General features: G+C 41.3%; 1 protein-coding gene across 3 annotated transcripts in view; it reads left to right on the top strand.

Annotated features, from left to right (window-relative positions):
* The window catches only part of REPS2 (RALBP1 associated Eps domain containing 2), a 142,231-nt gene that overhangs the window by 80,847 nt on the left and 45,309 nt on the right, over positions 1–16,075 (top strand). For all 3 annotated transcript variants that reach the window (XM_054973727.1, XM_054973724.1, XM_054973726.1), the window contains exons 13-14: positions 2,977–3,019; positions 6,691–6,827. In XM_054973727.1, coding sequence (XP_054829702.1) covers positions 2,977–3,019; positions 6,691–6,827 — 180 coding nt within the window. The remainder of the gene's footprint in view (positions 1–2,976; positions 3,020–6,690; positions 6,828–16,075) is intronic.

A 16,075-nucleotide genomic window follows, 5' to 3' on the forward strand; every position in this document is an offset into this window, starting at 1 on the left:
TCCGCTTCGACACAGGAGGGGCAGACAAGTCTCTCCAGTAGCAGTCTGCGCATTCCTTCAGGGTGGATCCCGTCACCCGGGGTGCTTACTGCCCACGTAGGCACCTACCTGTCTGCCCACAATCTCCTTTCCTAGGGGAACCGATGCTTCCCCCACAGCGGGGGGTGGAGAAGGCATCCTCCACTGCCTTGATGGCCAGCACGTGAGCCTCCGCTTCTACATGTTAGTGACAGGCCCCAACTCCCACCCTTGGTTCTTTCCTTCCAACTTTCTAATGATGGGATAACCCAGATATTTATGCAATCCACATGTCTCCCCAATATCCCTGTACACAGTATCTGTCTCTCCTGTCAATCCAATACAGGTATTCAGTGTATCCATGCATCCCTCTATCCTATACACCTATCCCATACAGCTATGCACCTATCTATCGAGAAACCTATCTATCCCATGTACCTAAGCGTTCAATGCTCCATGTCCAGCCAGTGTGTTTGGGTGGCAACAGCCTCTGCACCACATGAGGTGTGGACAACAGCATTGGCCCCGATGCCATGATGTCCCCATCTGGTGGACATATGTTGGTGTCCCTGACCCACCACGGTGTGTGTTTGTGTGTGGAAGGCCTTCGCACATGCCACCATGCCTTGCTGGATGGTTTTCTATGCAGATTGTTGCTGGGTCACCTCCTTGAGTCTGCCAGGCCCGGCAGCCGCTGACATAACCCACCTTCCGGCCGTCTGGAAAGTAGCCTCTGGGAGGCCTGGTGGGCGGGCACATGGGGGGTGCTGCCGGCGAGCAGCCAAACCCCCTGCCCCCTAGAGGGCAGGCAGTTCTCCTACGCCTCCCTGAGCCCACCAGGCCTGGCGACCACCGACATAACCCACCTTGTTTCCATCTGGAAAGTAGCCCCTGAGAGGACTGATGGGTGGGCACATGGGGGGTGCCGCCGGTGAGTGGCCAAACTCCCCTCCCCCTAGAGGGGAGGCAGCCCACCACTGCCTCCCTGAGCCCACCAGGCCCGGCGGCCGCCAACATGACCCACCTTACTTCCGTCCAGAAAGAAGCCTCTGGGAGGCCTGGCGGGCAGGTACATGGGGGGTGCCGCCGGCGAGCAGCCACACACCCCACCCTTTAGAGGGGAGGCAGCCCGCCTTCAAGTCCACCACTTGTACATGGGTCCAAAGTCAATTGGTGGCTCCAATTGTATCGAATGGGAGTTTCCTGGGGGCATCAGATTTGGGAATGTATAACTCCAAGATCTGTATTGCAATCTTGACCAAACTTGGTTGATGGCTGGAGGAGAGCCTGCTGAACACTCCCTGGGAATATGGGCTAAGTCCCAAGGGGGGCCTTTCTAGCCCCAAAGAACTACAAACATGTTCGTTAACGAGTAATGTTCGTTACTGTTCATTTGTTCATATTTGTCGACAGCAATGAACAGCGTGTTCGGGTTTTTTTTCCATTCGTGCCCATGTCTGTTCCTTATCAGTGTTAGACTATGCTGTGCATTCTTGCTAAAACTCAGCTGGACTCACTTTGAAGGAAACATGTTTAATATTGGGCTATTAACCTGACAATAAATTTGTGTGGTATGAATTAATCTTGTTCATACTAAATGGAATTAGAAAGTTTTCTCTTCAACCTACCTTTCTCTTGCAGAGAATAAACTATACCATATTATATTATATGGTATATTATACCATATTATAAACACATTTACAAGGAATTAAGTAGGGTTGCCCATTTGCCATAGGGTTGCCCATGCTGTGTAATGCACAGCATTACAACTGATCTCCAGGCCTCAGAGATCAGTTTCTCTGGAGAAAATGGTTGCTTAGGAGGGTAGAATCTATTACATTATATCCCATTGAGGCCAGAGGACATGTTGGATACAGGAGTCCCCCCAGCAATTGCTGTACCATACTTACTCTGACTTAGTTTGCAGTTCTGTGACACAAGCTGTCTGCTTGGGGAGGAGCAGTTGCAAGTGTGTTATCAAGCTCCAAACTATTCTAATAGTTACTGGGTAGCCTTTGTTCCAAACTGTTCTAATAGTTACTGGGTAGCAAAGACTCCAAACACCAGGAATCCCCCTGAGAAGTTGCTTCGGCAACCGTTGCAGGCTTCTGCACCTCGTGGCAGCTTGCCTAAGTGTTGCTGGTGGTGCTGCTTCATCAGCACCCAGCTGCACTGTCAGGATTTAAGCTGCTAATTACTAGGCTTAGGAAGGAACTTATACATGCAAAATTTACTATCCCATCTTATTCTGTTATATCCTCTCTGTCTTTGTTTTTTTATCATTTTGGCCATCCCAGAAGTTCCTCTGAATAAGCAAGGCAGAGCAACTTCTGACTCCCCATATTTTAATTGATTGAATGAATAGAATCAGGACCTAACACAATTTTGACCATCTGAGTTTTTTCCCAGGGAGACTACACTTTGAGTGATTCCGCACACATTGGATAATGCACTTCCAATCCTCTTTATTGATCATTTGGAATGGATTTTTTCGTGTGTGGAACAAAAAATCCACCTCAAACAATTGATAAAGTGCATTGAAAGTGCATTATCCAACATGTGCAGAATCAGCCTTCATATAATTCAGGAATGGACCACCAATTGTCCATGTACCAGACTTGATAGCCATCTCCTGTTCTATGGCCAGTGCTGGGAATTTCTAGGGATTTTATGCCCACTGATTCCTTGGTTGCAAGAGGTGATCATTTTCAGATTCGCTATTCTTCACATAGCCAAAAAAGAATGACTCCTATGACTCAGATAAATCACCAAATTGCCTGAAGGAGTTTTTATCTCTGTTCTAAATATATCTGGAGTAAATGGGATAAAAGTAAAATTGAGAATAATGAAGTAGTGCCATTCACGGGCAGCACATTTATAATTATTCATCATTAAGCATAATTGGTAGGTGAGACCAGCTGCCTAGAAGTGACCTTAACAAGTGATCTTTTGTTACAGTTGCTCAGGAATCAAATACACTCAAAGCAAGACCAAGATCCAGGTAAGCAAGCCAAGAACGATGAATTCTTCGTTTTTCTTGGTTTTCATCTGTCTTTGCCTTTAAATTTTGAATTTTTTAAAAAGACTGTTCAGAATCAGTGAAATTATTTTTGCATTTTATGAACTCAGGTACAAAAAATACCTTTGCCTTACACATAAGATTTGGCGTCATTCCAGTTCATGACAAATTTGATTGCTATATATAATGGAGATTAACCTGCTGTAGATCACTGAGCACCTAGCAGTTTTGGGCCATCTAGAAATCAGGAGAACTATCAGCAATAACTGGTATATCTATGTGGCTAATGGCATTTTAGATGAGAGCCAGTTGCATATGATGTTGGAATGTAACTATAAGATTCAGAATTGGGCAGATGGAATATAATCAGTGGGGTCAAAAATCATACTCTGAGGTTAACATGAAGAGAGCTTGATGAAAAAAAACTAGTGATGTAAATTTTGGTTACATATAACAGTTATTAAAAGTGGAGTCAGCAGTGTTGTATTCAATATTGAGAACAGTTGTTGGCTTGAAACACTGATTTTTCATGGCTTCCCAGAAGTGACCAAATTCAGTCTGTAAATGGAGAGGTCTCAGTTATTGGCCAGTGGCAACAGTGATATGAGCAAAACGTAAAATGCCTGAACCAGTTCAGACCAAGATTAAGCCACAGAGAAGAGGGATGGATACAAAGAGTAAGAATGGGGCTTCCAGCAGAAAGAGAGGTTTTTACCAGACAGTTCCAAGGAGTAACTATGTTGTCCCCTGGCACCTTAAACACTAACAACATGTATTCCAACATAAGCTCTCTGAAGAAGTGAGTTCTGTTTAATGAAAGCACAGGCTGAGATAAATGTTGTTATTGTTTAAGGTGCCTCTGGACTTCTTTATTTTACCTGATGGTTTAGCGAATGCTTTTTACTCCTGTGGACTTCAGTGGTGGTGGAGAGTGCCATGAAGTCATAACTGACTCATGGCAACCCCTAGTGAGGCTTTCAGGGCAAGAAACTAACAGAGGTGGTTTGCCATTGCCTTCCTCTGCAACCCTGGTCTTCATTGGAGGTCCCCCATCCAGTTACTAACCAAGGTTGATCCTGCTTATCTTCTGAGATCTGACAAGATCTGACAAGATCAGGTTTGCCTGGGCTATCCAGGTCAGGGCTGTGTACTTCAGTAGAGTTGCAGAATAGCTACCATTTAGACATTCCTTTGTCATACCATCACTCACTCACATGTACAAAGAGTAGCAAGAAAATGAAGAGTTTCTGTAGGATTTCTTTGTGAGCCCCCAAAGCAATAGAATTCACCACCTAGACAATGTATACTTTCATACACTTACTGGTTTTTTATGAAATAATGTAATTTAAAGCATGCATGTGTACTCTTGTTGAATTGCTGATGTCACAATGGATTGTGGCTTTATATATGGAGCTATTTATGGAATTCTGTAATTGATATTTTTATTGGACAGGGTTATTCTTCGGCTGCTTGTATTATTTAAGTAGTGTTACTTTAGTTACTTGTATTTTTTAAAAATGAGACTGGCTAAATTCCTTTTCAGTAAGAGTAACTGTTACCAGTAAGTATTAAATTTCCATAATTTGCAGAACTTCAGAAGCAAAGTATATATGTCCTATCATCATTAGCGGTATTTTGCAGGGTTATGGATGGCTAATGTAATTTCATGGATGCATGACTTTTTAAAATACTTTTTAAATATCAAACCACAATATAAGTCATGTTTCATATACTACCATGATTGGGGGGGGGGGGAATTTATTGAAAAATTCTTCAAAGTCAAATTAGTGCCCATTTTTAAGGGTTATTTTTGGTTTTAATCAACCTTGCGTTGGAGCCTAGGATAGCCATCATTAGGATTTTTTAAAAAGCACTTAAGTATGTGTGAGTAGCTTCGTATCAAAATATAATGATAAAGACAGCTTGCTTTTCTGATAAGCAGTTAATTGTGTTCTCAGTCTCTCTTGCTGCCTGCATGGCAACAGCTTATGGATACTTTCCCCATCTATTGGAAGGTTTTGCTTTTCTGCTTCAGTTTCTCTTGTCCTCATCTGTCTTATGAAATGTATTAGAGGGGATATAGCACCTCCATGTTGTCAGTGCTCATTTGAGTAAAGACTGCAACCTTGATTGAAAAATATGACTGTAACAGTAGACAAAGTATTATTTCCTTGCAACCTTCTTCTTTTTATTTCATGTTGGGTCACATGTTTCTCTTCCACTGTCAATCCTTGGCAAGTAGATCCCCAAGTCCCTCACAGCAAGCACTCAGGTGCATTGGTTGAAGTAACTTTTATTAGAGATCTATCTATGTCCAAGTGATTTATACGAATGCATTGGCAGAAGTGAGTATTCAAAAAGGGGTAGTGTTAATTATAGGGAAACTTCCCACCCTTTGGGTCCATTAACATTCTGGTGCAAAAAACCCAAAGAGTTACATGGAAACTGATTAGTTTAGGCTAGACATAGTACAGAATGAAATCATCTCTGTCTCTGAGAAAAGATACATTGCTCGCTGCCCGCAGCTTGCATTCAAGGACACTTATCGTAGAAGTGAAAGTAAATACCTTCAACAGATAATAGACAACCCCCACTGGCTCAGTACATTTCATGTTAGCAGTTTACACACTCTCAGATGATCAACACAGTGTACAGAATACAACTTCAGCAAACATTTATGATCAGCACGAAATGCAATGGCATGTATGCAGGCAGGCATACATGACACCTAAGCTGTGTAAATTTCCAGTTGTTGTTTCTTTCTATTCTGAGCAGAGAGCACTGGAGATTTATGGCATTGTTGTAGTATTCACTTTATTTACAAATATATGGGGAGACCACAGATGAAACCATAAAGGGAGTCCTACAGGACAGCAGATTTGATCCCCCACATCAGATCCTCAGTGAGTGCCAAACGATGCATTATATTTGGGAGCAAGTTGGGTTGGGGTTCTCCAAACCCAACTAACTTTCCTTGCAGTTGCACATCAGCTGTGGGAAAGGTGTTTGCCAAAGCAGCATCAGAGGAACTTTGTAACTCCTGCTGACGTTCTTTCAGCTAGGGGAAGCATTACAGGAGGGGGGCAGGAGGCCCTCCCCCCATGCCACAGTTCTAAGCAGAATTGGGCTCCCAAGTACTAAAAAATTCCTTTCTGTGCAGCTGCTGTGTGACTGCAGGAAACGCAAGTTGGGCCCAGCACAACTCCAGCCCAACTCAACCAAAGAATGTAGTGTGCAGTTTGACCTTGAGAGAGAGAAATCCTGTACCTCTCTTGCAAGGTGCGTCTGTCAACTGCAAACATAGTCTGCCAGCTTCTCCCTCTCCATTTTTCACAACATCTAAAACTGTGCTTTGTTTGCTTGCTTTTTACACACACAACTGCCTCACCCCTCCACTTTCAAACCCGGATGCATATTTCAATAAAACTATTTTGTAAGGCTGTTGAGGAAGTATCGCTGATCATAAAGAGGTAGTACCCTTTCTTTTGTTGTGTGGGTATGGACTGTTCCACAGACAAGCTACATGCCTCCAAACAGAAAAAAAAATTTCTCTATCAAACTAATTCTCCAGTACCTATTTACTTTAGTGTTTACAGTGGGTATTAAAAGAACTAGTAATTTTTCCCCTTTAATTTTGTCTTCTTTTCCCTGAGGTCTTATTCTAGCACATCTATTGAAGATGCAATGAAAAAAGGGGGAGAACCTCCAACTCCCCCACCGAGGCCACAGAAATCGCATTCCAGAGCATCCTCCTTAGATCTGAATAGAATGTTCCAGCAAAATACACAAGGTAAAGTTGTGCAGTCCTTTAAACCTGCCCTCTGCTTTCTCTTTAAAATGTTTAGTGACAACATTTAGACACAACTGAAGAAGTTATACACCAAACATCTTCCCTCTACTTTGCACAGAACTGAGGGCTGTTCACACAGAGTTATTTTTTTGACAGCTGTGATATTGAATGTGTGAATGAGCTATTGCAAACCTAGGACAAATACACCTATCATATGGTTATCTAGATGCCATACTTTTTAAAGGAGTTGTTTTATGCATTCAGCTAACAGTGAAGAGGTGATGAGAAATCAAGCAATATTACAGTATGTGCAGTTGTAAATCAGTCCTTATTTCTTTGTGTTGCTAGTGGTGTATTGTTGGTCTCCTCTGTATATCCCAGGAACTGAGTTCTAGTTTCAATTTAATTTATGTTAACCAAACTGTCACTTTTGGGATTAGCATTGTGCTGCCAAATACTGTGGTCTGCTGGGTACTTGACATCCCCTGTGTTTTGCATGTGATAGGTTGCAATATGTAAGACTCCTGTTGTGTCTGAGATAGAGGTTTTCCCCTGTTTTCACCAATACTTTTTTTCAATTTTTGCCAGTGGAAAAATTCTGAAATTTTGAAAAGCACTGAGGAAAAAGAACTCATATCAAATATTTTCTGGTTTCTAATGAAATGCTTCTTAAAGCAAATTTTTCACAATCAGTGGGAAAACTGGAAAATTTGGGTACCACTTAAAAAAAGCCCCTCTTATAAAATATCCTCTCTTTTTGAGTGAGAAAAACCCTGTCTGAAAAGGTATATCACTTATTCCAAATATATCACATGAAAAAAAAATCTGAGGACTTTTTGGATTTTCCCAGTGGAAAAATTGGGACGTCTTAGAATGCACTGAAAAAAAGAGCTTCTATAAAATGTTTTCTATTTTTGAGTGAGGAAACAAATGCTTAAGAAACATTTAATTTATTATATTCCATATTCATAAACTGCCATGTTTGTGAGGAGAAGGAGTATGACTGGTAACACCATTACCACATGAAGCTAATGAAGGGCTTCATTTATTATATTCATATAAAATATATTAAAAACTTCTGTTAGGTTTTTCACCCTTTTCCTCCAGTTGTGGATTTCCACCTCTTCATTCCAATGAAGAGCAGGTAGGCTGGACAAGATAATGGATAACTGAGAGAATGCAATAACTTTAAGAGTAAAGAGCCTACCCTAGAATAACTTACAAACTCTAAAGGAGAGACAGAGAACTGTGTGTATGCTTTCAAATATCCACTTTAACCTTGGTTAAATAAAAATGTATTTACATGCATATCTCCACCTTATTACCAACGATCTTATTATATGGACAGTGTGATTTATATGGAATTGTGGTTTAATACTAACTGATTATCCACGAGGTGAACAGCTTAATTGGAGTTAGTTTTCCTTTCACTAACTTGGATCCTAAATCAGGATTAAACCTGGTTTAGAATCCCAGATTGAGGGAGTAGTTATTTCTGGTTAAGCATTCATATGTCACAGGAAACCAAAGTTAAGGTCTATTTACATAAACATGAGTTTCATTGGTGGAAACTTAACTTGTATTTAACTTGTAATCTGAAGCTTACCTCTACAAGTGTGTGTGTGTGTGGGAGGGTGTAAATCCACCACATATGCTTTAAAAAGCAGAGGAGTGCCATTAGGGAAGGGCTCTTTGTCTTAATGCTGGTTCCAGACATCTGCCCAGAATCTGACTGTATTGTCCAATCATACCTAGGGAGACACATGGAACTGGCCATATGTCAGGCCTAGCTAGGGGATTCTCTCAGACTCTCCTCTTCATCAAACACAGTTGTATGAGTTAAAAGTCTTTATTAGATATTGCTCCCTAGAAGTGCACTTGTACATAGTAATTGCCTGGAATACCAAAGCGAAGACTTCTCCAAGAGGTTGTCTCCAGTCCCCTCCCCCAGTTCAAACAAGAGTCAGTTGAAGTCAGTGGAAGTCCTGAAAGAGATGTAGAGCTGAGTTTCCCAAGGTCAGTTTGCAGACGTTCAGTTCCAGCTGCACTGATAACACCATTCAACCCAAGCAAAGTGTAGCCAAGATACAGTGAAGGAAGAAAGCTACACTACTATCCATCCCGCCCCCAGTAGGTATACATTCACAGGTATGGCAGGCTGGCTGGCTGACCTGTCTGACACTATAAAACAAATAGCTCTCCCCCACGGTCCTTCTACACTAATTAAAGCATGCAAGGTGGAAAGGAGACAATGAATACACTCTTCCTGCATCTGCAGACACACGGGAGCTGATTTGCACACACACCCATTTTAAAGGTAAGCTTAAGATCTTCGGGTCAAGGGGTTTAAATGCCCCTTTCCATGCCACTGCATGGAAAGCGGCATGGAAAAGTGAGTGGGACTGAGAGAGCTCTGGAGAGCTATGACTGATCCAAGGTCATTCCGCTGGTTTCAAGTGGAGGAGTGAGGAATCAGACACGGTTCTCCAGATTAGAGTCCTGCTGCTCTTTACTACACGAAGCTGGCTCTCTTTTAAATGATGTTGACTCTGTTTTTAATGGATTTGTTTTGTTCTCGTAATTGTAAGACAACTTTAAAATGTTCTGTACAAATAAATTGGATATCTTAATGCAGCCTTGGTTGTGTTTGCTGTGATAAGTGAACATGGCTACTTCTCTGGATTTTTTGTTGAGGAAGATAACTTGTCTAAAATTCCTTGTTTTTGTCTGTAGACCCCCAGTGATCCCTCTTTCATGGCCAATGTTTTAACTGTTTTGTTATTTTTATGTCTTTCTATGTTTTTAAAGCCCTGAATTTAATGACATGTGTTGATTGATTTTAATGGTTTTATAATGTGATCTTAGTATGTATGTTTAATTCGATGTGAATGATAGATAAATTACTGGGTTCTCCATATACTCAGCCAGCTGTCTTTTTTATAGATAAATTCCTGTACTGTGATATGTGTATATAATGATGAAAGTAACTCAGAAAAGCATTATCCGTGCTGTAGTTTGTGTTTCTGCTTTACATCCAGCAATTTCCTAGTTCTGAAGATTCTTTCTACCTGGGCTAGCCTTGTGCTTGCTGTTCCTTCTGTTGCTGACTCTGCAACAGCGGCTGAGGGAGCCCAGAGCGGGCTAACACTGTGTCCCTACCTACTGGGGGGATCCGCAGCTAAGAGAAGTGCCAAGTTCCCTGTACCACCACCACCCCACACACACACCCCTCCATCCCCCGGGTTGAGCTCCAGGGGATCTGGCAGCCCTATATTTATATATTTATGTCAACTCCAAGACCTAAATGGCATGTAGAAAGTGTTTGGTGTTGGGATCTATTTTGGTAAAAGGATCAAGATGAATGCTTGGATCTAACACAAATTAACCTAGAATGGGCCCAAGCCTTGTACTGAATGAATGCAAGATTGAAGAGAATAATGCTTCATAGTCAACAATGTCTTGCCCCTTTCCATTGCTACATGCAAATTTGGGGGTATAACCATATAAATTATTTGTTATGTGCATAAAGAAGTCATTTGAAAATGCCAGGGTTTAACTCTTGTTCACACCACCATCTATTTAGGTAGTGCTTTTAGCAACTAGATCATTCATTGAGCTCACAAATGCATGAGAAATAGGAACTGGGTAGCACCTGGGATTTTCGTTTGACCTTCTGTAATAGCAAGGGAAATGCATACTAAGCTTCTACCTCTAGAAGATAAAAGGAATGGTTAAATGTTTTGTTCGGTGCACTCAATAGGAGAGAGATCTGTTGCTGGAAGAATAATGGATATTCCATTACAATACCTTCATTCCTGCCTGAGAATTCATATAAGTTCTGAGTATATGGATAGAATCTCAATTTAGAAGCTTGCTTATGGGTATGTGCTGATTTGAACATGTAAAATCAGTTTTGAAACAGTTGAACAGCCTTCCAGTTTGCTTGATTCATGATTCTAGTCATTACTTTTAAAGCCCTTAAGAACTGGGCCCGAATATCTGAGGCACTACTTCTCCTTGTATGGACCTTTTGAAATATTTCAGATAAATAGGAATTGCATTTCAATAAAGATAATGGGAGCTGAACACTGAATAAAAGTTTCAGATTCTAGTTCCCTCAGAACCTGAGGAGAGAAGCAGAATACCAAAACAGTGATGAAATTACTTTGATAAGAATGCAGTAAAAATGTGTGAAATATATCCTATCATCTTGGGCATTATGCAGTATTATTAAAAACTCCAAAAATATGTAGATCTCAGCAAAACTATGGGCCAATATTGTAATTATACTGGTCTTCCCTTGTGAATTTTTAGGAGCAATATTTAAACTGTATTCTTAGAAATTCTGGATCAGACCAGTTAAAGTTGATATTTCTTATAATCTTGGCACCACAGAAATTGATGGTCTAGAGGAAACTTGGCAAAACTTACTAGGTAAATATTGAAGTATCATCCAGAGGGTTGCTCAGGAAGCTTCCATGTAAGGAAGCTTATACAGGAAAAAAAATTCAGTAAATTCAGGTTCAGTAATATCAAACTGGAAAAATTCAGTATTCCCCAAATACTGAATTCATATTCCCCGAATACCAAATTCATTCTCCAGTTCGGTTCGGTAATGCAAAGCAAATTCAGTAAAATTTGGCCATTGTGTCATATGGGAAACAATTTGGATATATCTGGTGGCCAAGGGGGTCACTTTCTGAACGAATTTCACCAAATTTGCAGGGGGCCTTCTCCTGTCCTCTAATGACCCCCCAAGTTTTATAAAGATTTGATGCAGGGGGCATTTTATGCCTCCCAATGAAGGTGCCCCCATCCACCTCTAATCTCCATTATTCTTTATGGGGAAAACTATGGGGGATATCCAGGGGGCAAGGAAAATCCACCAAATTTGCAGGAGACCTACTCCTGAAAGTACACCCAAATACCACTAGGTGATTTAAGATAAACTGAACCAAACACCCCTGCAAACATGCCCCAGAAGACTAACAACCAAAACCAACAAAAAATGAACACCAAACCAAACTTACAGCAAAATAAAACACCAAGCCAAAAATAGTGAACACTATAAAGAAACAGCACGCCAAGCATCAACAATAGGGGGAAACGGCCCATTCCCCAAAGAACAACCAGCAAAAACTGAGATTAATTTAATAACATCAATTGGAACTGTAAAACACCCACAACAGGAAAAAACAAAAAAGACTCCCCCAAAAGAACAAGCAGATGAAAAAAAGAATCCCCCCAGAAGAATAACCAACATCAAACCAAAGCCCCCCACAAAAGCCCAACCAAAGCTCCCCACACACAGCAAACAAGCAGTTTTAAAAATGCAAAAAAATTTTTTAAAAACCTTTCCCCTTTCCTCCCAGCCCTATCTCTTCCAGACACCAGGCCAACTCCTTCCCCCGCAAAAGAGAAAAAAAAAAGTGAGTCTAACAATTCTCAAAAAAGACAGCAGCAGAAGTCTCCAGAATTCCTCCAAGTGCAGCAGGTCTCAGCAGGCAGCAGCAGGAATCCACTTACTCCAGGTCAGGATTCAGTCACAGTCTAAAGCAGGCCAGAGTCCCAGACCACACAGAGAGAGCCAGCAGCAGCAATTAGGCAGTGTCTTTCAAACCCCAGGCCAGAGCAAAATGGAGACTGCTCTGAGGCAAGCCTGCCTAATTTAACTCCTTGCAGCAGTTTAAAAAATGCAGTCTCCTTCCAAAGAATTCCATTGGCCAGAGAAGGAAAGCTCCTGCAAGAATTGGTCACTCCTGCCCTCCTCCCTTCCCCCTCCCGCTCTCTTCTGCTTCTGCCTCATTCCCCCTCCTCCCCCTCCCATCTGGTTAAAAAGGCGGGATCAAGCTCCAGTTCATTGTGACATCTAATCCAGGTTCCTCTGCAAATTGGATTCCAGCCAGGATTCTAAACTGGGATTAAATTGAGATTTAGGCTCCCAGTTTCTGAGTAATAATAAATATCCATTTTCTGGGAAGCCTGCATTTGTATGTCACAGAGGGCTGGGAGCTTGTTTGTACCCAGTTTCAGTCTTAATGTTTCATAATATCAGAATGAAGCCTCTGGTTGAAAGTTCATTGAAGTTGTATGCCAGTTCACATGTTCCATTCATAGCATGTACCTACCTATCCTTTTTCTTGGTGATTTTTACATGGGAGTATTTGCAAATCAAGAAGCCTCTGTGGGAAATTTAGTGATCATTTCACTTGAGGCTGAATTTCTGGATCATTCCAGTTCATTAATTGTCTGTCATAGTTTCATGGATGACTTCGGCTGAAATGGCAAAGTATTTCTTTGCTGTTCCTTAGCAAAGGAACTGCAAAGAACAGCCAAGCCGTGATTTCTGAAGTTTACTGAATAAATTCAATAAACTTAAATTCAGTATTACCTAATCTGATTCAGTAATCCCTTTTACCAAATACCAAACCCAAATTGCACACCCTTACGTCCATTCACATACTTATGTTTGGATACTCCTTTCCTAGTAGAACCTCTTCTGCCAAAAATCCAGGTGAGGACCTTTTCAAGCATTCTATAACATAGAGCTTCATTAAGGAAGACATTCATGACTTTGTCTGAGCTGTGGATGCCATTATCCCAGCTTCTGTATTTCAAATGAGCCATGGGGCTTAATTTGTTAAACTAAACTGGGAGCAACTGTTGGTGCTAGTTGGGAGTTGCCTGTAATCATGATCCACTTCCCATGAGCAAAATATCCAGTGGCCTTCAGGAGCTGAATTTTTTTTAATCTCAGCAAATTGCCTATTGTTATATATCTTTTATTGCATTTCATCATATTTTGGGGGGGAATGGGGCATTCTTAAATTTGAACTAAAGGCTATCAAGGTCCCAGCATAGACTGGAAATGTTACCGAATGCATTGAACATATTAAGAAAGAACTGTATCTTTAGAAATTAGTATTAGGATATTAAATTAGGATATTAAATTTGAAACATTTAGAATTTATGTAAAACCACATTTTTGTGGCAGTTAAATATCTCTGATAGTTTAAATGGCCTAACCAATCACTCTTTTTTTTGATAAAACAGTACTCTCATTTATGTGTGTGTGTGTTGCTTCTTTCAGTCATTTCACCCTTATGCTGTTCCGTTGATGCCTTGCAAGCCTGATCATGATGCTTTTGTTTATGTTCTGCTGAAGACACGGCTTTATTCGCTGCCGATAGAAGAAGACAGATCAGTGGACAGTGTTATTTTAATGTGTTACTGGCTTGAGACAAACTTACTCTGTTTTGGCAGAAGGTAGTAGTGGTTGATCCTTAGCTGAATGTACATGACCAGACCTGTTTTTTGCCTCTGGGCAAAATATTCAGTCCGTGGTTGAGATTAAGTGGATGTTCCCCATCAATAGCACTTACTTACATAAGATCAGACCACTTCATTGCACAATAAATGTTCCATGCCCCCGGGTTGCCGGTCCCCTTACCCTCCTGGCAGGAGGGGGTGGGGAACCACCTTTTGAAGGTCTTGGTGCACATGCTTTGCACATGCACACTTCTGATGTGGCGTGATGACATCACTTCCAGGAGTGATGTCATCACTCAAACTGTGGGAATGTGCCTGCACTTTGCGCTTGGCTTATTTGGGGCCCAAATCAGCCTTGCACAAAATGCAGGAGCGCTCCTGTAGCCTATGCAATGATGTCACTCCTGGAAGTGATACCATTGCGCTGCGCCAGGAGCACTTCCCAGGAGGCCCATTCCCCTGCCTTTTCCCTCTACCAATCACATGAGGGGGGGCAGAGGGTGGGAGTAGGGGATCCCCCACCAGTGAACTGGCAACCCTACCCCCCTTTATTTTCTTGTCAAATTTCCCCCTTTGCAATGTGGAGGGTGCTGCCAGTTTGGTGTAGTGGTTATGAGCGCAGGGATTCTAATCTGGAGAGCCGGGTTTGATTCCCCACTCCTCCACTTGAAGCCAGCTGGGTGACCTTGCGCTAGTCACAGCTCTTTGGAGCTCTCTCAGCCCCACCCATGCTCTGAGTGGGCATTAAGTTGTCCTGAAGGGCGGTATATAAATCAAATGTTATTATTATTATTTTGCCTGGGAAGGTTTTGCCAGTCAATACTTAATTATTTGATGTATTTCTAGAGGATTTCATACTTGTTAGCTGCCTTGAGTATTTTTTTGAACATAAAAGTATGAAATAAATAAGAATGTGGGGAGGAATACCTGGAGAACCGTCAGATTGACTTCTGATTCATAATCCATTTCTACAGAAAGTAAAATCAGCAGTTGGGAGTTCAGTTTTTACCACTGTCAGCTCCATGCTCAGGAATGACCTTTCAACTAAGGTCAGAAGGTCAGAAGTCATGTGTCCATGGTGGCATTTAGAGAGATTGTGAAGTGATATATTTTGCATGGCCTTTGATATCTAAGATTAAGATTACGGCTGTAAAATGTAGGGTGTTTTGGTAAACTGTAGAATTTTTATGTAGTTTTTTTAAAACGAGCTATATTTTATATTTTTATGATTTATGTTTTTATTTTTCTGCAAACTACTATGGGTTTTAGGAATAGAAGCATAAAATCTAAGCTGGGTAGTAACAGACAGCCTCCCCACATTAAAATGTACGGGTAAAAAAAATATAACTAAGGAGATAGAAAAGATACCTAGAGGTTTCTGTATATAGGCCTTTCTTTAGAAACAAAAATATCTGGTATGTTTGCCATATCTTTTTTTGAATTTATCCACAGCAGCACACACCTGTGTCTGGCTGTCATGTGGAAAGTGGCCCCAAGTGAATGTGCTCACCTAATATCTTTCAGTGTCATTGCCATAAAACAGATGCTAAGAAATTTGATTCCTACATTCTTCTGTAATTTATATTCAGTGGAATAAAATCTGCATGCTGCAACTGTGATAATGATTGTTTTGTTCTGTTTTGTTCTATTCTGTTTTGGAAAATACGCCATGCCATTCCTGTCTTTAACAGGTAGAGGCCAACAGTAATAAATCAGACAGGAATGAAGTATACCTTCATTTCTCTGCATCCCTAGTTTTTGCCATACTCTAAAGTCATGTGCTTTATAATGGATTCCTTTTCTGGGCTGCAGCTAGGGTTGCCAGGTCCAGGTTGGGAAATTCCTGAAGATTTTGGACGTGGATCCTGGAGAGGGGAGGGCTTGGGGAGGGGAGGGCCCTCAGTGTGGTATAATGCCATAGAGTTCAACATTCATAGCAGCCATTTTCTCCAGGGGAACTGATCTCTGTTGCATGGAGA

Source organism: Eublepharis macularius, chromosome 3 (assembly GCF_028583425.1).
Source record: "Eublepharis macularius isolate TG4126 chromosome 3, MPM_Emac_v1.0, whole genome shotgun sequence".
In the NCBI taxonomy this organism is placed as follows: Eukaryota; Metazoa; Chordata; class Lepidosauria; order Squamata; family Eublepharidae; genus Eublepharis; species Eublepharis macularius.